Raw genomic sequence first — 21,519 nt, forward strand, 5'->3', positions numbered from 1 at the left:
GTTAGGGCACAGCGGAGAAGATCGCGATTGGTGCTATTAGAAGAAGAGCCAACCAATTACACAAAGGCTTCCACAAAAAGTATAAAGGAAGTAACACACCTTCTTTCCCCTCCTGCTCCTCCTCCCCTTCGCTCCCGCCTTCCCCTTCTTCTTACAAGTAGCGCCTCAGCTCTAATTGGTCGGAGCGTGTTGCTGTCTCAGCCAATCACAAGCCAGTCTGTGCCCCTACGTTACTGGGAGAACTAATGGTGGAGAGTTCATGGCTATGATTGGTTCCTCCACCGTAAGGTTTTAATTTTGAATTTTTCTTCTTGGCGAGTGAGAAGCCACTGCCTGCACTTCATCTAATCTCCGGGCTCTTAGACTAGTAAGTGCAGGGATATCTTCCTTTGTTACCTGGGCTCGTGTCTTCCGTGGCTGGGCCTGTTGCTGCTTGTGTTCTTACGGTTTAGGGAGGTGGGGACTTCAGCTGGATTCGGAGGGGAGATGGAGCGCTAACTGTATTTCTCTATTTAATTAACATTCTACAAATCAGGTTTTTGAGGAAAGCATCTGCATTCCTTTTGCACACTCCTTTACATCTTTGCTACTCAAAGTGCGGTCCACGGACCTACCACACCTGCATCACTTGGGAGCTTGTTAAAAATGCAGAGTGTCGGGCCCCACCCAAACCTGGTGAATCAATATGCATTATAACAAGATTCCTTTCCCCTACCAGTGATTCTCATGCAAGGAGTATTACTGCACTATGCTCCTTGATACAGAAGCATAGTACAGTAATATGTACTATGAGTCTTACTATCCTCCAACGTTTTGAGTGTCAATATTGTACCTATTACTGTGCTGGACTAGGGTTTAAGGAGCTGTAATTTCTTTAGAAAATAAGAGCCAGGAACTAAAAAAGTGATGTTCTACAGCATAAAATGTAAAATTAAATATGTGTAAGTACCAGAAATAGCCCTATGGATGTGCAAAAGGAATCAATTGAACTGGTTGGTAACGGAAATGGATTCATTATCTGAACTCCAATGTGAAGTTGGGGGGGAAATGATCAGTAATACATCTATAGCATTTCTCACTTATATAGGTAAAATAAGGTAAACAACCTCAAGAGCATAGATAAGCCTGACCTGTGGTGGCGTGGTGGATAAAGCATTGACTTGGAATTGCTGAGGTCACCGGTTCAGGACCCTGGGCTTGCCCGGTCAAGGCACATACAACAAGCAGTCAATGATCAACTGAAGTGAAGCAGCTATGACTTGATACTTCTTGTTCTCTCCCCTCCTCTCTGTAAAATCAATAAATAAAAATCAAAAAAAAATTTTAAAGAGCATAGATAATAGCAAAACATTAGGAAGTGATGAGTTTTGCATACTGATTACCTTTTAAAAAATAAATTATCTAATTGTAAGTTTACATAACTTAATTTTAAGAGTGGATGTGTTAATAACTGACTTGCAGATTTCCTGAAAATGTAGCACAACCATTGGAATAGAGATAAATGTATAGAGTAAATCCACTAAGTTTAACCAGAATATCCAGCTCCTTTGTAAAGTCTATTTTGATAATTTAGAGATGGGTGATTATAGGGGGAAAGGGAAGTAGGAGCAAGAGGCCAGTTCTGTCAGTTTGACCTCTAACTGAAGACATCAAGGGTAGAGAAGGAACAATAATGGGAAGGACTGCAAAGGGACAGATAGAAGACCAGGAAGGGGAGGTTACCAGGGAAGTCTTGGATTCAAGGAATCTCACCGATGAACTCTGGGTTTCCAGTGACATTTCTTCATAGAAGGTCATGGACATGGATTTGATGAGGTTTATTTAACTTTTTCAGGCAATTACAAGATTGCTGCTGCTTCTGATGCTTTCAGAAATATCTGCATTCAGAATATTATTTATTTATTTATTCATTTTAGAAAGGAGAGAGAGAGGGGGAGAGAGAGAAGGGGGCTAGGAGCAGGAAGCATCAACTCCCATATGTGCCTTGACCAGGCAAGCCCAGGGTTTCTTTCGAACCAGCGACCTCAGCATTTCCAGGTCACGCTTTATCCACTGCGCCACCACAGGTCAGGCCAGAATATTTTTGCTGTTACTTTTTTTTAAGAAATCAATAAGTCCATTAAAAAATAAATCCTTTGGCCATCCCTTGAGTTTAATATTCCCTGTTTGACCTACTCTCATTATTTCAGCATAAAGGAAAACATATAATAAAGTTGAAATTGGCCTGACCGGAGCCCTGGCCGGTTGGCTCAGAGGTAGAGTGTCGGTCTGGTGTGCAGAAGTCCCGGGTTTGATTCCCGGCCAGGGCACACAGGAGAAGCACCCATCTGCTTCTCCACCCCTCCCCCTCTCCTTCCTCTCTGTCTCTCTCTTCCCCTCCGGCAGCCGAGGCTCCATTGGAGCAAAGATGGCCCGGGCGCTGGGAATGGCTCCTTGGCCTCTGCCCCAGGCGCTAGAGTGGCTCTGGTCACGGCAGAGCGACGCCCCCGGAGGGGCAGATCATCGCCCCCTGGTGGGCAGAGCGTTGCCCCCCTGGTGGGCGTGCCGGGTAGATTCCGGTTGGGCGCATGCGGGAGTCGGATTTTCTCTCCCCGTTTCTAGCTTCGGGAAAATACAAAAAAAAAAAAAAAAAAAAGAAATTGGCCTGACGGGGTGGTGGCGCAGTGGATAGAGCATTGGACTGTGATGCGGAGGACCCAGTTTCCAGACCTTTAGGTCGCCAGCTTGAGCGTGGGCTCATCTGGTTTGAGCAAGACTCACCAGCTTGAGTACAAGGTCGCTGGCTCCAGCAAAGGGTCACTGTGTCCGCTGTAGCTCCCCCCTCCTCCGGCAAGGCACATATGAGAAAGCAGTCAACGAAGAATTGATGCTTCTCATCTCTCTCCCTTCCTGTCTGTCCCTCTCTCTGACTCTCTCTGTCACTAAATAAATAAATAAATAAAATTTTTAAAAAAAGTTGAAATTGTTGACAGTGAAATGACACCAGGTATTAGTTAGACTGGTGGAGTCAGACTGGACATTGGTTCAGCCAACCTTGGTACTTGAGTTCTAGCTAAGAAAGAATTCAGAGCCCAGAATTCTTATTTCTCTAAATTGTAAGAGAAAGTTTATTTAGAAAATTACATTGGTAGAATAAGTCAGCCGTAGAAGAAATGGACTCAGGAAACAAGTTATAGAGGCAAAACTAGGGCCTTGGAGCCTAGGAGAAAGAGAGAGGCAAGGAAAATGCGCTGGAGTAAAGGGAGTGGGGAAAGGCGGGGTATACTCAGAAAGCCTGGCAGGGTCCTCCATTCTAAGGGCTTTTTTCTTTAATTGACTTTAGCAAGACAGGAAGGGAGAGAGAGAGAGACAGGAACTTTTGATCTGTTCCTGTGTGAGCCCTGGCTGGGGATCAAACCGGCAACTTCAGAGCTTTGGAAAGATGCTCTAAGCAACCAAGCTATACAGCCAAGGCAAAGGCTTTTTTCTTTTTTTAAGATGTTATTTATTGCCTGACCAGGCCGTGGCACAGTGGATAGAGCATCGGACTGGGATGCGGAAGACCCAGGTTTGAGACCCCAAGGTCGCCAGCTTGAGCATGGGCTCATCTGCTTTGAGCAAAGCTCACCAGCTTGGACCCAAGGTCACTGGCTCGAGCAAGGGGTCACTCAATCTGCTGTAGCCCCATGATCAAGGCACATATAAGAAAGCAATCAATGAACAACTAAAGTGCCACGACGAAAAACTAATGATTGATGCTTCTCATCTCTCCGTTCCTATCTGTCTTTCCCTCTCTCTGACTCTCTCTGTAAAAAAAAAAAAAAAAAGATTTTATTTATTGTCCTGACCTGATGGCTCAGTTGGCTCGGTTGGCTGGAGCATCATGCTGAAGCACAGAGGTTGTCAGTTCGATCCCTGGTCAGGGTACATATGGGAATAGATCAATGTTCCTGTTGTCTCTGTCTCTCACTCTTTTTTCCTCTCTCTCTAAAATCAATAAAATAAACATTAAAAATTAAAAAGATGCCTGACCTGCGGTGGCGCAGTGGGTAAAAGCATCGACCTGGAACACTGAGGTCACCGGTTCGAAACCCCCAGGCTTTCTTGGTCAAGGCACATATGGGAGTTGATGCTTTCTGCTCCACCCTCCCTTCTCTCTCTGTCTCTGTATCTCTCTCTCTCTCTCTCTCTCTGTCTCCTCTCTCTAAAATGAATAAATAAAATCTAAAAAAAAAATTAAAAAAGAAAGATTTTATTTATTGATTTTAGAGAGAGGGGCAGAGGAACAAGAAGTATCAACTCATAGCTGTTTCACTTTGGTTGTTCATTAGTTGTTGTATGTGCCCAAACCAGGCAAGCCCAGGGCTTCAAACCAGCAACCTCAGCGTTCCAGGGCAATGCTTTATCCACTGCGCCACCACTGAGGACCTTTAAAGGCTGAGATTTTAGGGGAGGTCCAAGGGAGGGTCTCACCAGAATATTAATCAGCTTTCTAGGTGTGGTCTTTCTGGATTGTGGTACCCACTGATTGATTGACACCAATGTAGGGGTCATTAGTCATCACAGCTGGTCCTGACCATGGTGTCCCATGTCACCTGTGTTTCAGACAAGATCAGTTGAAAAATGCTGGCCTAGATGTTAGCTCTAGGCCTTAATGCTGAAGGGAGTGGTGATGCAAGGGCTTGCTTGGGGGTTGTCTGAGGCTGTTCTCCACCCACCTGTCCTTGCTCTGCTCATTTCTAACTGCCTGCCACAAAATCCATTAATTTTGGTATGTCTTTCAAGCCTCAAAGAACTGAGGAAAATGCTCTGTTAATTTGAGATCTGGAAATTAGTTCAGTAAGATGCTATTAAGAATCTTTGGCCCTGGCCAGTTGGCTCAGTGGTAGAGCATCAGCCTGGCATATGAATGTCCCAGGTTCAATTCCCAGTTAGGGCACACAGGAGAAACTACCATCTGCTTTTCCACCCCTCCTTTCTTTCTCTCTCTCTCTCTCTTTTCCTCTCTCTCTCTCTCTCTCTCTCTTTTCCTCTCTCTCTCTCTCTCTCTCTCACTCTCTCTCACTCTTTTCATCTCCTGCAGCCATGGCTCAGTTGGTTTGAGCACATCAGCCCCAGGCCTGAGGATGGCTCCATGGAGCCTGCGCCTCAGGCACTAAAGATAGCTAGGTTGCAAGCATAACCCCAAATGGGCAGAGCATGGGCCCTAGACGGGGGGCAGCCAAGTGGATCCTGATTGAGGCACATGTGGGAGTCTGCCTATCTCCCCTCCTCTCACCTAAAAAAAAAAAGAATCTTTACTTCTGGGAGGCTGTTAATATATGCACTGTCACATGTTGCCATTAGGGGTGCCCTGTGCAAGTCCAAAGCTCTCAGAATTAAGCCACTTCTCAGTTTTTACAGCCCACTGTGGACTGTGGGTAAGTTCTTCAGCCAATGGAATCTGAGAACTCAGCAAGCCTAGAGCTGCAGTACCAAGTGCTGGCAGGTTACTGGGTGAACAAAAGTAAAATGACTGTATTTTAAAGACCAATGGTTCCTATTCAATGTAAGTTTGAAGGGAAGGAGACCCAGCCATTGAGATCATTTTTAGTTCTGCAGGCCTCTGGAACCGGGAACATCACACAAGCCAGCTCATACTTAATCTTAAGAAAAGAATCTGGAATGAAATATAAAATATATTGATACTAGTGTTTTTAAATGCTTTAAAATAAATGTTTTGAAACACCCATGTCTTAGATTTGGGGTAATTTTTTTTCCTTTTTAATTATTATTTTTTCTTTATTTCTTTCTTTCTTTGTTTATTTATTTTACAAAGACAGAGAGAGAAGGACGGATAGGGGCAGACAGACAGGAACAGATTGAGATGAGAAGCATCAATCATCAGTTTTCGTTGTGACACCTTAGTTGTTCATTGATTGCTTTCTCATATGTGCCTTGACCGCGGGCCTTCAGGAGACCGAGTAACCCCTTGCTCAAGACAGCGACCTTGGGTCCAAGCTGGTGAGCTTTTGCTCAAACCAGATGAGCCTGTGCTCAGGCTGGCGACCTCGGGGTCTCAAACCTGGGTCCTCCACATCCCAGTCCGACGCTCTATCCACTGCGCCACCGCCTGGTCAGGCAGATTTGGGGTAATTTTTATTTCATTGTCTACTGTTACACCACAATATATTAGAAAGAACATGGTTTTTGGAAGTTTATAGGTCTGGACTTAATACTTGATTGCACTGCATTGGGCAAATCATTTAACCTTTCTAAGCCTCAGCTTATTCTTATGTAAAAATGAGAATAAAAATCCCCTTCCTTAGGTATTATATCTTATAGGATAGAGAGGATTCACTGAGAAAATGTATGTAAAGGTGCCTAAAACTCAACGGGCAGTCAATAAACAGTTAATTTTCTTTCTTCTATTACAAGTTTGACAGTAGATGCTCAGTAAACGTTACTGGCAAAGAAAGTTAATTCCTTTGAGTAATATACCGTCATCCAACTATAGGTATTTTCTCTGTTATAAAGAAAGGGAAATTCATTTAATGAAGAAAAGCAAGACAAGCAAAACAAAATTAGAAAGTAGTGTAATGCCAAAGCCAAGATGTCTCTAGAGATAGTTTAATCTGGGTTTAAATATTCTCTACGTCACGGGGGACTTCTGGGATGCTTGTAATGACCTAGTTCCTAACCAAGGTGGTGGTTACAGGTGTGTTCACTTGTGATAATTCATTGAATGATACATTTAACATTTGTGCACTTTCTATATGTATATAGTATTCTTCAAGAAAAAAAAAAAATTTAAATTTTTATTCTCTACAGAAATCATGCCCAGGTTTAAGAAAGAAAGAAGAAAGCTAAAAGCAAAAAAGAAAAGATTATTTAAAAAAAAAGAAACTTCTCACTTTCAGTCCAAGCTACTTACACCTCCCCCTCCGCCACCTTCAGCAGAAAGGTAAGACATAATGTGGAACAGAGAAAATATTAAAAATCCCATCAGTTTAGCATAAAATTACTAGATTTAGCAAATGAAAATACAAAATGTTGAGTTATATTTGAATTTCAGCTAAACATTGACTATTTTTTATATCGTCCCATGCAACATTTATAATATACTAAGACTTATTCATTGTTTATCAGAAATTAAATGTTAACTGAGCAGCCTTGAATTCCGTGTGGCAGCCCTAGTTGAAGAGTTCAGATGGAGTAACAGTCACAAGGGCTTGTGTTGGAGGTGCACAGTAACTCCTTTTCTCTTTTCCTAATCCACTTTAATTGCATAATATGGTAACTACGCAATGAAGGAGAGGTATAAGAATAGAATCTTCGTTTTGGTCAAGTTTGGTCAGTTATTCTCTGGGACTCAGGGCTTAAATGTGTTATTGAAAGAGATTCTAAGTTCTAGGAACCCAAGGGTATTAGGTGTCCCAATAACACACTTTATACATTTTGTTGTCATAGCTCCGTTTACAGAAAGAATTTAAAACAAACAGGCCCTCAAAGAGCAGTAACTGTAGTACTGTACTCTTCTCTGTCTCTTCCGAATATTGAGAAAGTCCCCCAATTTGTCTTTCAGCTTCTGCCCTTGACCCCTCTGCAGGGAGCCTATTAAATCATGTCATATTGCTTTCCTGCCTAAAGCTCTGTGATGTCTTCCTCCCTCAGAGTAAAACTTGGAGCCCTTGGTGTGACTCAAAAGGCCTTTTATAGTCTGACTCTGACATTACTTCTTAGTCCTCTTCCCTTCTATTTCTCTACCCTACTCCTCCTGGCTATTCCTCAGACTCCTCAATAAGATTACATCTCAGGGCCTTTGCACCTACTGTTGCCCCTGCCTGAATGCTTTTCTCCCACATATTTGCATTGCTAGCTTCTTTACTTCCAGTAGGTTCTTTCCCCCTCAAAGATCCCCTTCTCAGTGAGACTTTCCCTGGCTACTCTATCTAAAATTTCACCTCCACACATTTCACACTCCCTCTCTCTTGCTCTTTTTCTATTTACCATTTATTCACTCACAACCCATATATATTCTTTATTAGTTAGTTTCACTTTCTTCCATGAGGCTCTAAACCCCATGAAGGTAGGGTTTTTGCCTGTTCCTTACTGAATCCCTGATGCCTATTTGCTCACTATTTTATTTCTTTTATTTGTCATTATTTACTGAACAAATACTTGTTGTTTCAGTGAATCCCAGAATTCTAGAAGTTACTGATGAATTTGGCTTGAGGTAGTCTCTGTTCCTGACTATGCTATCAAACTGTCTTATTGTGTAATTAGAGGTAATTATTCCAACTTAGGAGGTTTTGCTTAATTTGGTTTTGTTTTTCCTGCAGAGTAGTTATTCCTTTAACAAATACACCACTTAGCAGAAGCTGGCCCAGATCATGCTGGAACTTCAAATTTCCCAGTATCAAAGATGCAGTAAAACTCTGGACAAATAGAGTATGGTCTATATGCAACTGGTGCCGGAACTGCATGGCCCAGGTATGGGTTCCACATGCCTGTTTTCAGCAACACGGTTTTCCTATGCACATGATGTGTGTGTGCGCCAGTCAGCACAGCACTCAGGCTAAGCTCCAACAAGATGAAATGATGGGGTTAGGCCTGCCTCTGTTTTTATAATACATACATCAAACAAACCACTATCTTGTCCTCTTTCCTTGTCCTTATCTTATTGCTCATCAGAGTCAGGCTTTTTTTATTATTATTATTTTAGAGTTTAGATGTATTGAAAGACACCATCTTTCCTTCCCGTGTCTGCCACCGAGAACTTCATGGTCTAAAGCAACGGTTTTGCATTTTGGAAAGTGAATTATGCAAGCTCCAGGAAGTACTGAAGGTTGGTGTTGTCAAATAAGAAACAAATCTGGAATTGGGTCAGAGGGGAAAGGGGCTGTGTCCCGTAGGAATCCCAAGGTGCTTTTACTAGAAGAAGGAATGAGTACAGGTGAGTGCTAGTCCTGGGCCACTTTGCCCTCAAATCTGTTCCTTAAAACTTAGAGGCCCTGCTCCTACTGCAGTGATGCTGACCCCTGCAGACCCTGTTCCCCAAGCTCCGCGCCACCTGGTTCCTGCTTGTGCTGGGCTAATGGTGGACACTGATGAGAGAGACGAGGGAGGAGGTTTTCCCTTTCATTCTTTCTGCATTGGGCGGTTTTTCCAGCAACAGTTGTAGCTATCCCTCAAATTCCAGCTCTCACAAGGTAAGTCCGCCACATTCCTTGATTCTCGGGGATTATCTCGCTCCAGAGACCTGGTTCTACAGCTCTTTCCATTGTCCCTCTGGTCTCTGGTCTCAGGGCGTGCAGAGCTTTCTGCTGCTGCCAACTTCTGGGCCGCCCCACTGCCCCCTGTGTGCTTCTTGACTCTTCTATCAACGGCGGAACCAACTGCCTACAATACATCCTCCCTCTTTGCAATGCTCAGGGTGTCTTTATTGTCTTAATTGATACAGGCAGGAGAAAAACCCTGTAAATATCCACCCTCTCCAAACTCTGCTGAGCAAGGCCTGTATTCTCAACATCCGAAACTCAAAGAATAAACATTGCACTCATTGGTTTGGAGAGAAGCTTCTAAGGTTATATCCCTGCTTCCAGAATACGTACCTCAGGATGAATTAGCCAGAGGGGGAACGACAAGTCACCTGACCTGTTTAGGCCTCAGTTTGATCATCTGTAAAATGAGGATGGTGCCATAATAGTGGGCTGAATAATGGCCTCCAAAAAGATGTCCAAGTCCTAATCCCTGGAACCTGTAACTATTACCTTATTTGGGGGGAAAAGGTATTTGCAGATAAAATTAAGAATTCTGAGGTGAGGCGATCATCCTAAATTATCTGGGTAGACTCTAAATCCAGTGGTCAGTGTCCTTACAAAAGGGACACACAGAGCAGAACACACGGAAAAGGAGGACCAATGGGACCGCAGAGGCTGGAGAGACGCAGCCTCTGCCAGGAAATGCTGGCAGCAGGAGAAGCTATTATAGAAGAGGCGGGGGAACGGAGTCTTCCCTAGAACCCTGACATGGAGCACGGCCCTGCTGAGGCCCTGATTCTGGACTTCTAGGCTCCCAAACCGTGGAAAAATAGATTTTGATTATTTGAAGCCACAAATGTGTGATAATTTGTCACTGAATTTGTTTGCTGGGCTGCCATAACAAAGTAGCAGACAGAGTGGCTTACTTACCTTCTCACAGTCCTGGAGGCTAGCTGTCCGAGATCAAGGTGGGGTTGATTATTCCCTGTGGCCTCCTGCCTTGGCCTGCCTCCTGACTGGATCTTCATGTGGTCCTTCACTGTGCACGCCCATCCCTGGTGGCCCCTGTACAGTCAAACTTCCTCTGTTTTAAGGACCCCAGTCAGATTGGCGTGAGCCACCAGATTAGCCTTATTTTAACGTGATCACCTCTTTAAGGACCCTATCTCCAAATACATTCTGAAGTACTAGGGGTTAAAACTTTACAAAGTGATTGGTGGGGGAGGGGTGGGTGTACACAGTAAGTCCATGTGGCCATGTTCCAGCCCGTTGGTCCTTTTATCTCGTGCTTGAATGTACTAGATTTTTGGCTGCTAAATGTTTTCTCAGCTAGGAACTCGCTTCCCCCAGTCCACATCTCCCCTTCACATGATAAATCTCAACCCACCCTCGAGATCGTAGCTAAATGTCACTCCCGGCTTCTTACTCTTCATGCCCTCACCTCAGTTCATTACTCTTATTGCATTACTCTGTTTGGTTTTGGTGTATTTGTTTGTGTTTAACGTCTGTGTTCCTCACCAGACTGTCAGCTCCTGAGGTGGGGGACAGGGCCCACGTGGCGGTTGTGCCTGGCATATAGCATACATAAAACAAATGTAGAATGAGTCAGTGAACGAGCTCTTGAGAAATGAGAAAATATGAAGCACATGGTAGACTGAGAAAGCATTCAATATAGTAGCTCTTACTTTAATGATTCTCAGCTGCAGGAGCTCAACTCATCTGCTATTCCTTTGCCAAATGTAATGTCTTCTTTCAGAGCATCCCAGAAAATCCTTCCTGTCCGAGCTGTAGTCAAACCTGCCACATGGGGGGTAAACGTGCAGATGTGCCTGCCTGTACGCTAACCACCCCTGGAGAAGCTGGAGCTGGACCTGCTGCCACGGCGGCGCCAACGCCTACGAGCCATCCTCCGCCGCAGCCACCGCCGCCGCCCCCGCCACCCCCTCCTCTGCCTCCGCCTCCACCTCCACTACCTACAGCACCTCTGCTGCTCAGGAAACCCAGTCTCTCTAAAGCCCTTCAGGTAGACAATGATCCAGTTAAGGTTTGTTTTGGTTAGTATGCCATGGAGCAGTCAAGACAGGTGACCTTTTAGGACTGGGCTAACTTACAGGAAAGCTATATTTTCTTCTGATTTTTTTTTTTTTTACAGAGACAGAGAGTCAGAGAGAGGAAGACAGACAGGAACAGAGAGATGCGAAGCATCAATCATCAGTTTATCGTTGCAACACCTTAGTTCATTGATTGCTTTCTCATATGTGCCTTGACCATGGGCCTTCAGCAGACCGAGTAACCCCTTGCTCAAGCCAGCGACCTTGGGGTCAAGCTGGTGAGCTTTGCTCAAATCAGATGAGCCTGTGCTCAAGCTGGCAACCTCAGGGTCTTTTTTTATTTATTTATTTATTTTTGTATTTTTCTGAAGCTGGACACGGGGAGAGACAGTCAGACAGACTCCCGCATGCGCCCGACCGGGATTCACCCGGCACGCCCACCAGGGGCGATGCTCTGCTTCTCCGGGGCCTTGCTCTGCCGCGACCAGAGCCACTCTAGCGCCTGGGGCAGAGGCCAAGGAGCCATCCCCAGTGCCCGGGCCATCTTTGCTCCAATGGAGCCTTGGCTGCGGGAGGGGAAGAGAGAGACAGAGAGGAAGGAGGGGGGGTGGAGAAGCAAATGGGCGCTTCTCCTATGTGCCCTGGCCGGTAATCGAACCCAGGTCCCCTGCACACCAGGCCGACGCTCTACCGCTGAGCCAACCGGCCAGGGCCAACCTCAGGGTCTTGAACCTGGGTCCTCTGCATCCCAGTCCGACACTCTATCCACTGCGCCACCGCCTGGTCAGGCTCTTCTGATTCTTATGTCAATTATTGTGTTTATAAAACTCGGTCCCCTGAGAAGTCACAAAAGCTGGATATAGAAATAAAATGATTATTTTTTTAAGGCTAAATGACTGAAACTCAGTAGAGTGGAGGATTTCTGTTGCTTCTCAGCATATCTCTTTACCAAAATGAAAACCTCCCAGAGAAACCAAATTAAGAACAAAAGACGGCTTAGTAAACTCAGACTGAAAAGCCTCAGGTTCCTAAAGCAGAACGCTGTTAGGCTGCGGAGCCAGTCTCTGTAGGATTGGCTTATCTGCTAAGGGGACAGAATATCTGTGCATCACTAAGACAGGCATGACCCGGCTTTCAAATCTGAGTTTTCACTATAGATACATTTGATTTGTATGGTTGAGTTAGATCCACAGCCTATCGTCATATTTGTCCTAATGTATACCTCTCTGACTACATTTTTTTTTTTGGTATGTTGTATTTCAATTTTTATTTGTTTCAAGATTTTTTTTTCTACAGAGACAGAGACAGTCAGATAGAGGGACAGATAGGGACAGACAGACAGGAACGGAGAGAAATGAGAAGCATCAATCATTAGTTTTTTGTTGCAACGCCTTAGTTGTTCATTGATTGCTTTCTCATATATGCCTTGACCACTGGCCTTCAGCAGACCGAGTAACCCCTTGCTCGAGCCAGCGACCTTGGGTCCAAGCTGGTGAGTTTTGCTCAAGCCAGATGAGCCCGTGCTAAAGCTGGCAACCTCGGGGGTCTCAAACCTGGGTCCTCGCATCCCAGTCCGACACTCTATCCACTGCGCCACCACCTGACCAGGCTGACTACATTTTTTTTTAAGATTTTATTATTGATTTTAGAGGGAGGAGAAAAAGGGGGTGGGAAGCATCAACTCAGAGTATGTCGGGAGCCGATCCACTAATGTTGGCTAACTAGGTCACAGCAGGAGAAGATCCACAACTGCTGGTTGACAAAGTCACAGCAAAAGAAGATAGAGTCACCGCAGTAAAGACCAACAGCTGCGGGTTGACAAAGTCACCGCAAGGAAAGGCACAACGATACTTCCCCCTTTAATCTTTTGAATTAATCTGGCCTTATATTCCCCCCTTTTCTGGGTGTGTGCTATTATTTATGGCACAGGGATAATAGTACCGTGCTTTCCCTGTAGATTTGTAGTAATTTCTTTGGAAATGAGACAGAAGGTGTAAGTTCCACAGAAAAGCCTGTAAGCCCCTTGAACTGGGCTCATAAACATAAGAGGCTGGCTATGATATCCCTCGTAAAGGGTTAAGTTTGTAGGAGAATTTCTTCTTAATCATGTTAGAAAGAATAGATTGTGACTTGTGAATGGGTAGAAGGCAGGGGCTGTGCGCAAAGCACCTTTCGGCCTTCACTTAATTCATCATTTTTCCTCCCTAGCCTTTTCATGTGATAGAGTAGAGAAACTTTCCTTTCTTCTTGCTTATTTGATCTGCAGATAGTGGAACACTCTAAGAAGAATATAGTTAGAATTTACTAGTGTGTGAATATAGTAAATAAACAGAATTTGACTAGACAATAGAATCTTAGGTAAGGTGTTATGGAATGGCCCGTTGCATGGCTTGGGATGGGAACGCAGTCAGCAAGAAAAGAATGTTTTGCTAAGAGACTTGTTTTATGACTAAAGGCAGTTACTGGGCTTTCTCAGTGAGACATTCTCATGAGATTTATATGCTTTCCCAAGGTTTTTCGTTCAGATAATAAAGAGGAATATGGAAGAATCCATAGAAGCAATAGCAATTAATGCCTTCTGATATTCTGTTGCTACTAAGCTATCTTGCAGGTGCACTCTATATATCTTTAAGCAAAAGTTACTCTTGATGTTATGATAATTTCTTAATAAGCAAGCCTTTTGAAGTCTTGTGAGAAAAATTAGGACACTGCATGAACTCAAGGCCATTTGCCTGAGCAAGCGGTGGGCCTTTGCTAGTCCTTAATGATTTCGTTTGCTAATCTCTCTCTGCGCCCTTAACTCACAACAACAGTAGAGTTATTAATTAGTACTAATCTTTTAGAAGTTTGTACCAATACTGTTATTGCTATTGTATAACTGTACTTTGAATAACTTACCACCTGATTTATAGTTTATAGATATGAATTAACTTATCTAGAAACATGTAACCATAGTGAAACAAAATACCATGTGATTGTAACTTAGTGTGTGTGCATAAAAAGAAAGCTACACCAGCATTTGGTAGAGATGCCTGGCAGTAAATGCTAACTAGAGAATAAAGAGAAAGAAAAGAATTCGGCTCTCTCACTCGATTTCGCCGACGCCGTCTCCTCCTGTGGGACCCCTGGATCCCTCCCGGGGCTGGACCCCGGCAATAGTAGTTGTTTCTCATATGTGTCTTGACTGGGCGAGCTCGGGGTTTCGAAGCTGTAACCTCAGCGTTCCAGGTTGATGCTCTATCCACTCTAACTATACATTTTTGCTGTTTGAGGACTGAATCTTCTTTTTATGTAGTTCAGGTAAACTCTACTTTGATTTAGGGAGAGACAGAGACAGACAGACAGGGACAGAGATGAGAAGCATCAACTCATGTTTGCACACCTTAGTTGTTCATTGATTGCTTTCTCGTATGTGCCTTTACCAGGGGGCTCCAGCAGAGCTAGTGACCCCTTGCTCAAGCCAGCAACCTTGGGCTCAAGCCAGCGACCTTGGGCTTCAAGCCAGCAACCTTGTGGTGAGCCCATGCTCAAGCTGGCGAGCTTCACTTTGATTTGAAGAATTCTTCAACTCTTGTCTTATTATAATGACTCTTGAGGAAGATGCATAGCTGCATCTTGTATTTATGATCAAAATTTACCTTTTGATGAGTCCTTTCAGTAGCCTTAGCATCTTTGGGTACTGAAAACTGGGTAATTCTTGGTTGAATGAAAAGAATCTGATAACTTCCTAGGGTAAATAAGAGTTAACTTTTAACGCTAGGTCTTTAAAAATTATATTTGGATTTGCATTCATGGTTTCAAATTGAATTCTAATCTTTACCTTTATATTAAGGCTGGACCATTAAAAAAAGAGGGACCCATGCAGATAACAGTTAAAGATCTACTGACTGTGAAATTAAAGAAAACACAGAGTTTTGATGAAAGAAAGAAGGTAAGATATTAACTATATACATAGTCTTTCAGCTATTAGCCTGGTTGACCCTTTATGGAAATAAAATATAAGTCTTATGTATAGACACTATTCCAAAGTAAGTATTTGATGTCTTATTTAAGCAGTTTTGGATGATGGATGACCTCCTCAAAATGTATATATCCCAAAATTATTTAATTATGCAGTTTTATGTACCAACCATTAATCTGAAGAGGTAGCTTTCAAACTTTGGACTAAAAATTGCATGGATTAGTGAATATAACTTACATGTTCTCAGCATTCAAATATTCATTGTTGCAGCATGTTTACATTTTGAATATTTTAATGTGTTTTTAATAATGTCGCATTTTGCAATTAAAGCTTGTTCCATCACCAAAGGCACGAATTCCGCTAGTTACAGCCTCTGACCTGCAGCGTGTTACCCTGAAGCCCAACTCCAAAGTGTTGTCAACTCGAATTACAAATGTCCTAATGTAAGGAATTGCACCATGTTATTATTTTTTAAGTGAGAGGAGGGAAGATACAGTGATAGACTCCTGCATGCACCCCAACTGGGATCCACCGAATAACCCCCAGCTGGGGCCAATGCTTGCAACCGAGCTATTTTTAGCACCTGAGGCAGACGCTCAACAGAGCCATACTCAGCAGCTGCTTTTGTTTTGGGAAAAATGATAAAATCTAGCAAGCTCTAACTCTGATGTCTTTATTTTATTAGTACTCCTGGTAAAAGTCAGATGGACCTACGGAAACTACTTAGAAAAGTCGATGTGGAGAGGTAATAACTTGCTTGTCTTCATGCTTTGTAAATCCACTTGATAATTGGCATAAAACACAGTTTCTGACATTTTCATTACCTTTCCAGGAGCCCAGGTGGGACCCCACTTATCAATAAAGAAAATATGGAAACAGGAACTGGACTGACCCCAGTAATGACCCGGGCCTTGAGGAAAAAGTTTCAGGTAATCCTTTAGAAAAAAAAATTTTTTAGGTTCCTTTAAAAATAATTTATTTAGAATCATAATCTAAAGCAGCTTTTTTTTTTAAACTTTATTCATTGTAGAGAGGAAAGAGAAAGAAAAAGAGAGAAAGGGGTGGAGCAGGAAGCACCAACTTCCATATGTTCCTTGACCGGGCAAGCTAGGGGGTTTCAAATTGGCAACCTCAGCATTCTAGGTTAATGCTTTATCCTCTGCGCCAGCACAGGTCAGGCTAAAGCAGCTTTCTCAATAATTTTTATTTTTATTTTTTATTTTTTTTGGGTTTTTTTTTTTGGTTTTGTATTTTTCTGAAGTTGGAAACGGGGAGGCAGTCAGACAGACTCCTGCATGTGCCCGACCGGGATCCACCCGGCATGCCCACCAGGGAGCAATGCTCTGCCCATCTGGGGCGTCGCTTTGTTGCGACCAGAGCCAGTCTAGTGCCCGAGGCAGAGGCCACAGAGCCATCCTCAGTGCCCGGCCCAACTTTGTTTCAATGGAGCCTTGTCTGCGGGAGGGGAAGAGAGAGACAAAGAGGGAGGAGAGGGGGAAGGGTGGAGAAGCAGATAGGCGCTTCTCCTGTGTGCCCTGGCCGGGAATCGAACCCAGGACTCCTGCATGCCAGGCCGACGCTCTACCACTGAGCCAACCTGCCAGGGCAATAATTTTTATTTTTATTGGGATGACATTGGTTGATAAAATTATACAGGTTTCAGGTACACAGTTCTACAATACATCTATAAATTGCATCATATGTTCACCACCCCATGTCAAGTCTCCCATAAAAATAACTTTTAAATGGTACTTGATGCTTTACAAAGCACTCACATACTTAAGCTTCATAAAATTCTGTGAGATAGTGAGGATTATCATCTTTACTTTAGCAATGACTATCTTACATTTCTTTTTTACGTATTTACTAAACACTTCCTATACACCAGGCACTGTGCTGGGGCCCCAGGGATATAGCAGTAAGCAAACACAGCGCAGATCTACTGTTTTAGAGCTTTCAGTGTAGTGGGGAAAATAGAAATTAGCCAGATCATCACATATATGGATAATTTTGCTCTGAAGTAAGTGCTGCGAAGGAAAGGAACAGGGTTCTGTGGGAAGCCATATAGGAACTTGATCTAGCCTGGGTGATTTGGGAAGGATTCCCTTAAGAAGTGACGAGGCGAGACTAAAGGATGAACAGGCATGAACAGGGAAGGGTAACTATGGGGTTTGGGGGTGTTTCCCCCATGGATGTCAAGGAAGAAAGAGTTTCAGGCAAAAAGAACAGCATGTGAGAAGGCCCTGTGGTTGGAGGAATCCCAGCCTATCAGAGGAACTGAACAGTGGTCAGCATGGCTATAACAGAGAGCGCTAGCATGACAGTGGGGATGGACAGGAATGAAGAGGTAGCAAGGAGTCAGATCATGCAGACTTGACAGGAAATGGTCTTGACCATTTTTTTCTTTGTCATCTATGTATATGACCACTCACCAACATTCAATACATCAGCTTGCCTTGTGTGATATTTTTCCCCAAACCCCGTTTGTCTCTGTCATCTCCCCGAACATCAGCTCTGTCAGGAGCACCCATCCTTCTGCCACCCTGCTCAAGTGCAGGGACACAGGGCTGCTAGCCTCTCTGGCTATGAAGCTTACATTTCTGTCTCCCTCGGGAAGCAGAGGCTCACCACAGCACCCCCTGCTGATGCTCTCCCACCCCAACACTGTCCTCCCCGTGTTTCCTCATTAGGAATCAGTGCCTTTTGCAGGAAAGCTTAGTTTCCCTCTTGCCAATTCAACTTGGTCCTCCTGGTCACTATACAGCCTCTTTGGAGGTGTGGCCAGATTCCTCTTTCCTCCTTTGGGAGCATCCAATAGGAGTCTGCCCCCCAGATCACTGTCCTTGGTGGTACCACAGATTGTGAAGGGCAGGGGCAGAGGGCAGAGGCCTCACCGAAGGGCTAAGCCCCTCCCTTTCCTTGTTCAGCTCTAGGGTCCTTTTTGTGCCAGCCCCACCTCATAACCACTCTCAGGGACTGAGTAATGTAGAAACAAATAAAAATATAATAAATAATGTACCCACATATTGAGCAACGACATTAAAAATCACAGATAGGACCTGTGCCATCTGTTGTGCTCCTCAAAAGTCCCTTACTAGGAAGATGCCCAGATAAAACTGTTGTTGGACACAGAATGGCCTTTCCCACGTAACCCTTGAACTCTGAAGCAGCTTCCTCGCTCCTTGAACTCTGAAGCAGCTGCATTAGCTAGGTCTTGCATTTGGCTGCAGGTAACATAAACCTGACTGCAGTGGCCTAAGCAATGGGGGCTTTTCTTACCTACATGTTTCCTTGGGAAGTAGGCAGTTTGTAACTGGTAGAGCAGGTTCACCATGTCATCACTATTCTTCCCTCCTTAATGTGTGGCTTTACGTAAGGTGCAGAACGGCTGAACTTCCTGAAGCCTCATGTCTACATTCTAAACAAGACAAGAAGGGTAAAGGACAAGAGGGTGTGCTGGCTAAGCTATCCCTTATCTGTTTAAACAGTTGCTATCCAGGAACTTCTGATTCTATCAGAGAAATTGGGAAAATTGGTTTTTAGAATCTGGATGCATTGTTTCCTTGCACAAAACCTGAGTTCTGTTAGCGAGGAAGAAGGAGAGCTGTGTTGGTTACAGGAACATAATTCATGTTATAATTGAAACTTTTTTTTCATAGCTGGCTCACCCTAGAAGCCCAACTCAAACTCTGCCACTTTCTACAAGCAGCTTCGATGAACAAAACTGATGCCATCTCTGCCTGGCTCCACGTGATGATTCATAAAATATAGAATTAAAACCACCTCACTCCTTTTTTAAAAAATATAGTATGTATAAATAACTATTCTAGCAAATAATTCCATTAAAGAATTACATACAGTATGTGTGGAGCCCACATGTACTGTGGTATAAAGAGGGTATTTGAATATTTCCTAGTTTATATGATCAGTAAGAGAACAGAATGGAAAATATAATCCCCAAAGCGAAGTCTGTCCTGGAATTACCCAATTTAGGGTGGAGAGCTTGTTCAGATTTAACTGGATAACTCTAATCTGTACTCTGTCCTTAGACATTGAGATAAGAACCCAGTTTCCATTCATTTTGGGTATTTTCAGGTGATTGAAAAATATTTCAGCCTGTAAGGCTCATGCATTCATTAAAGTGCTACAAACTTGATCAATGAAAAAGACCTTCTATATTTGATTACTGTTCATTATAAATAGTTAAGAGGTAAGACCATCCTCCATCCAAACACAACTATTTTCCAAAAGGTTTGGAAGCAAAAGATCCAATGTGACCTTAAAAATTAGAATATTTCACTTCTAGTATCTTAGGTAGGTAGTTATATCTGGCTCACTGAAGTCTGAGATATTTGTTGTTTTGTCTGCTGTCCATATTTATACAATTAAATATAAATTTCACAAAGACTTCAACATGAACCTGGTATTTTCTACAGTGTCCTGCGAAGAATTCATCAAGGTCCATAACAGGTTCTCTCTAAGACTTGATACCCTATCCCCAATAACCTGTTGGTTCAATAACAGTAATAATGCACACCTAGCCGGATTTTTGTTCTTTTCTGCTAGTCCGGGATTGCCAGACTTAGTTAATATAAATACATGACACCAACCAGATTTTAATTTCAAATAAACAATAAATAATCTTTAAATATAAATATGACCCATTGAGGCCCTGGCCGGTTGTCTCAGTGGTAGAGCGTCAGCCTGGCGTGCAGAAGTCCCGGGTTCGATTCCCGGCCAGGGCACACAGGAGAGGCGCCCATCTGCTTCTCCACCCCTCCCCCTCTCCTTCCTCTCTCTCTCTTCCCCTCCCGCAGCCGAGGCTCCAGTGGAGCAAAGATGGCCCCGGGCACTGAGGATGGCTCTGTGGCCTCTGCCTCAGACACTAGCGTGGCTCTGGATGCAACAGAGTGACGCCCCAGAGGGGCGGAGCATCGCCCCCTGGTGGGCATGCTGGGTAGATCCCGGTGGGGTGCATGCGGGAGTCTGTCTGACTGCCTCCCCGTTTCTAGCTTCGGGAAAATGCAAAAAATAAAATAAAATAAATATGACCCATTGAATAATGAATAGGTTTTTTTACTATAATTATATCTGAAATATTGCATGGAACATATTTATACTAAAAAAGAAATAATTCTTTATCTGAAATCCAAATTTAACTGGGCATTCTGTAACTTATTTGGTGGTCCTATGAGTCAGTCCCCTACAAAGTTGCCAAGTATTTCTGGGAACCCCCCCGTTTGTCAGATGAGCCTACTTAGCAGACCCTATGGAAGCTTCCCAAGGATCCTCATCGTTAATGTTCTAAGTATCATGGAGGAAGAGGAACTCTCATTAGTGTGAGTGTGAATGTGCAGAATTATCTTTGCCACTGCAACCTTCACTGAAGTTCCAAAAATAAGGATGGAAGTTCTTTGTTTTTTGTTTTGTTTTTTAGAGAGGAGAGGGAGAGACAGAGAGAGAAGGGGGGGGAGGAGCTAGAAGCATCAACTCCCATGTGTGCCTTGACCAGGCAAGCCCAGGGTTTCGAACCGGCGACCTCAGCATTTCCAGGTCGATGCTTTATCCACTGCGCCACCACAGGTCAAGCAGGATGGGAGTTCTTAATGGTTAGAAACCAAAGGGTTTCACATCATCACTACTTTTTAGCCTGAGAGGAGATAGCTACATAGAAGATATCTTTGAAATATCCCCTGGTTGGCTTAGGCTAAAAAGATATTTTAGCAACTTCCCAGAAATGGTTGTATCAATATTTCCACAGATAAATATTGTTCTGAGATGCTGAATAGTGTTATAAAAGTCACCAGACTAGAAAGCAGACCATTGATGATACTTTTGTTTTACATCATCTACATTTATGTTTACAGCACATTTATAGATAAAAATTCAATAGGTAATAAAGTTAAGAAACATATGTGCTTCCAGTAGAAGTCTTTTTTAACCTGCTAGCTTAATATATATTTTGTGTGAATAAAGGCAATGATCGTTGAGAATAAAGCAATTGAGTATTCGTACAAAATATTTTTTGAGGCACTCAGAATGTTTATAATATTAATAAACAACTGTATTTTTTTGTTTGTTTGTTTCTGTTTTCTTTTTACAGGGACAGAGAGAGAGTCAGAGAGAGGGATAGATAGGGACAGGCAGACAGGAACGGAGAGAGATGAGAAGCATCAATCACTAGTTTTTTGTTGCTACAACTTAGTTGTTCATTGATTGCTTTCTCATATGTGCCTTGACCGTGGGCCTTCAGCAGACCAAGTAGCCCTTTGCTCAAGCCAGCGAC

At 43.4% G+C, this 21,519-nt stretch overlaps 1 protein-coding gene across 2 annotated transcripts; it reads left to right on the plus strand.

Annotated features, from left to right (window-relative positions):
• Positions 1 to 236: 236 nt before the first annotated feature.
• PRR11 (proline rich 11) lies at positions 237 to 19,888 on the plus strand. 2 transcript variants are annotated; one of them, XM_066255522.1, is made up of 10 exons: positions 237 to 367; positions 6,790 to 6,922; positions 8,301 to 8,451; positions 8,684 to 8,806; positions 10,978 to 11,244; positions 15,105 to 15,203; positions 15,564 to 15,676; positions 15,919 to 15,978; positions 16,066 to 16,162; positions 18,893 to 19,888. In XM_066255522.1, the coding sequence occupies exons 2-10, from the start codon at positions 6,795 to 6,797 to the stop codon at positions 18,959 to 18,961; spliced, it is 1,107 nt and encodes a 368-aa protein (XP_066111619.1). In that variant the 5' UTR covers positions 237 to 367; positions 6,790 to 6,794; the 3' UTR covers positions 18,962 to 19,888. The 2 variants fall into 2 exon arrangements, with proteins under 2 accessions (XP_066111619.1, XP_066111620.1); XM_066255523.1 differs by lacking the exon at positions 237 to 367 and adding an exon at positions 6,030 to 6,110.
• Positions 19,889 to 21,519: the final 1,631 nt, after the last annotated feature.

This window comes from Saccopteryx bilineata, chromosome 2 (genome assembly GCF_036850765.1).
Source record: "Saccopteryx bilineata isolate mSacBil1 chromosome 2, mSacBil1_pri_phased_curated, whole genome shotgun sequence".
In the NCBI taxonomy this organism is placed as follows: domain Eukaryota; kingdom Metazoa; phylum Chordata; class Mammalia; order Chiroptera; family Emballonuridae; genus Saccopteryx; species Saccopteryx bilineata.

Coding starts and splice junctions, on each gene's coding strand:
- PRR11 (XM_066255522.1), top strand. CDS start 6,795: ATGCCCAGGTTTAAGAAAGAAAGAAGAAAGCTAAAAGCAAAAAAGAAA. Junction 8,807..10,977: donor AGCTCCAGGAAGTACTGAAG/GTTGGTGTTGTC, acceptor GTCTTCTTTCAG/AGCATCCCAGAAAATCCTTC. Junction 16,163..18,892: donor CCTTGAGGAAAAAGTTTCAG/GTAATCCTTTAG, acceptor TTTTTTTCATAG/CTGGCTCACCCTAGAAGCCC.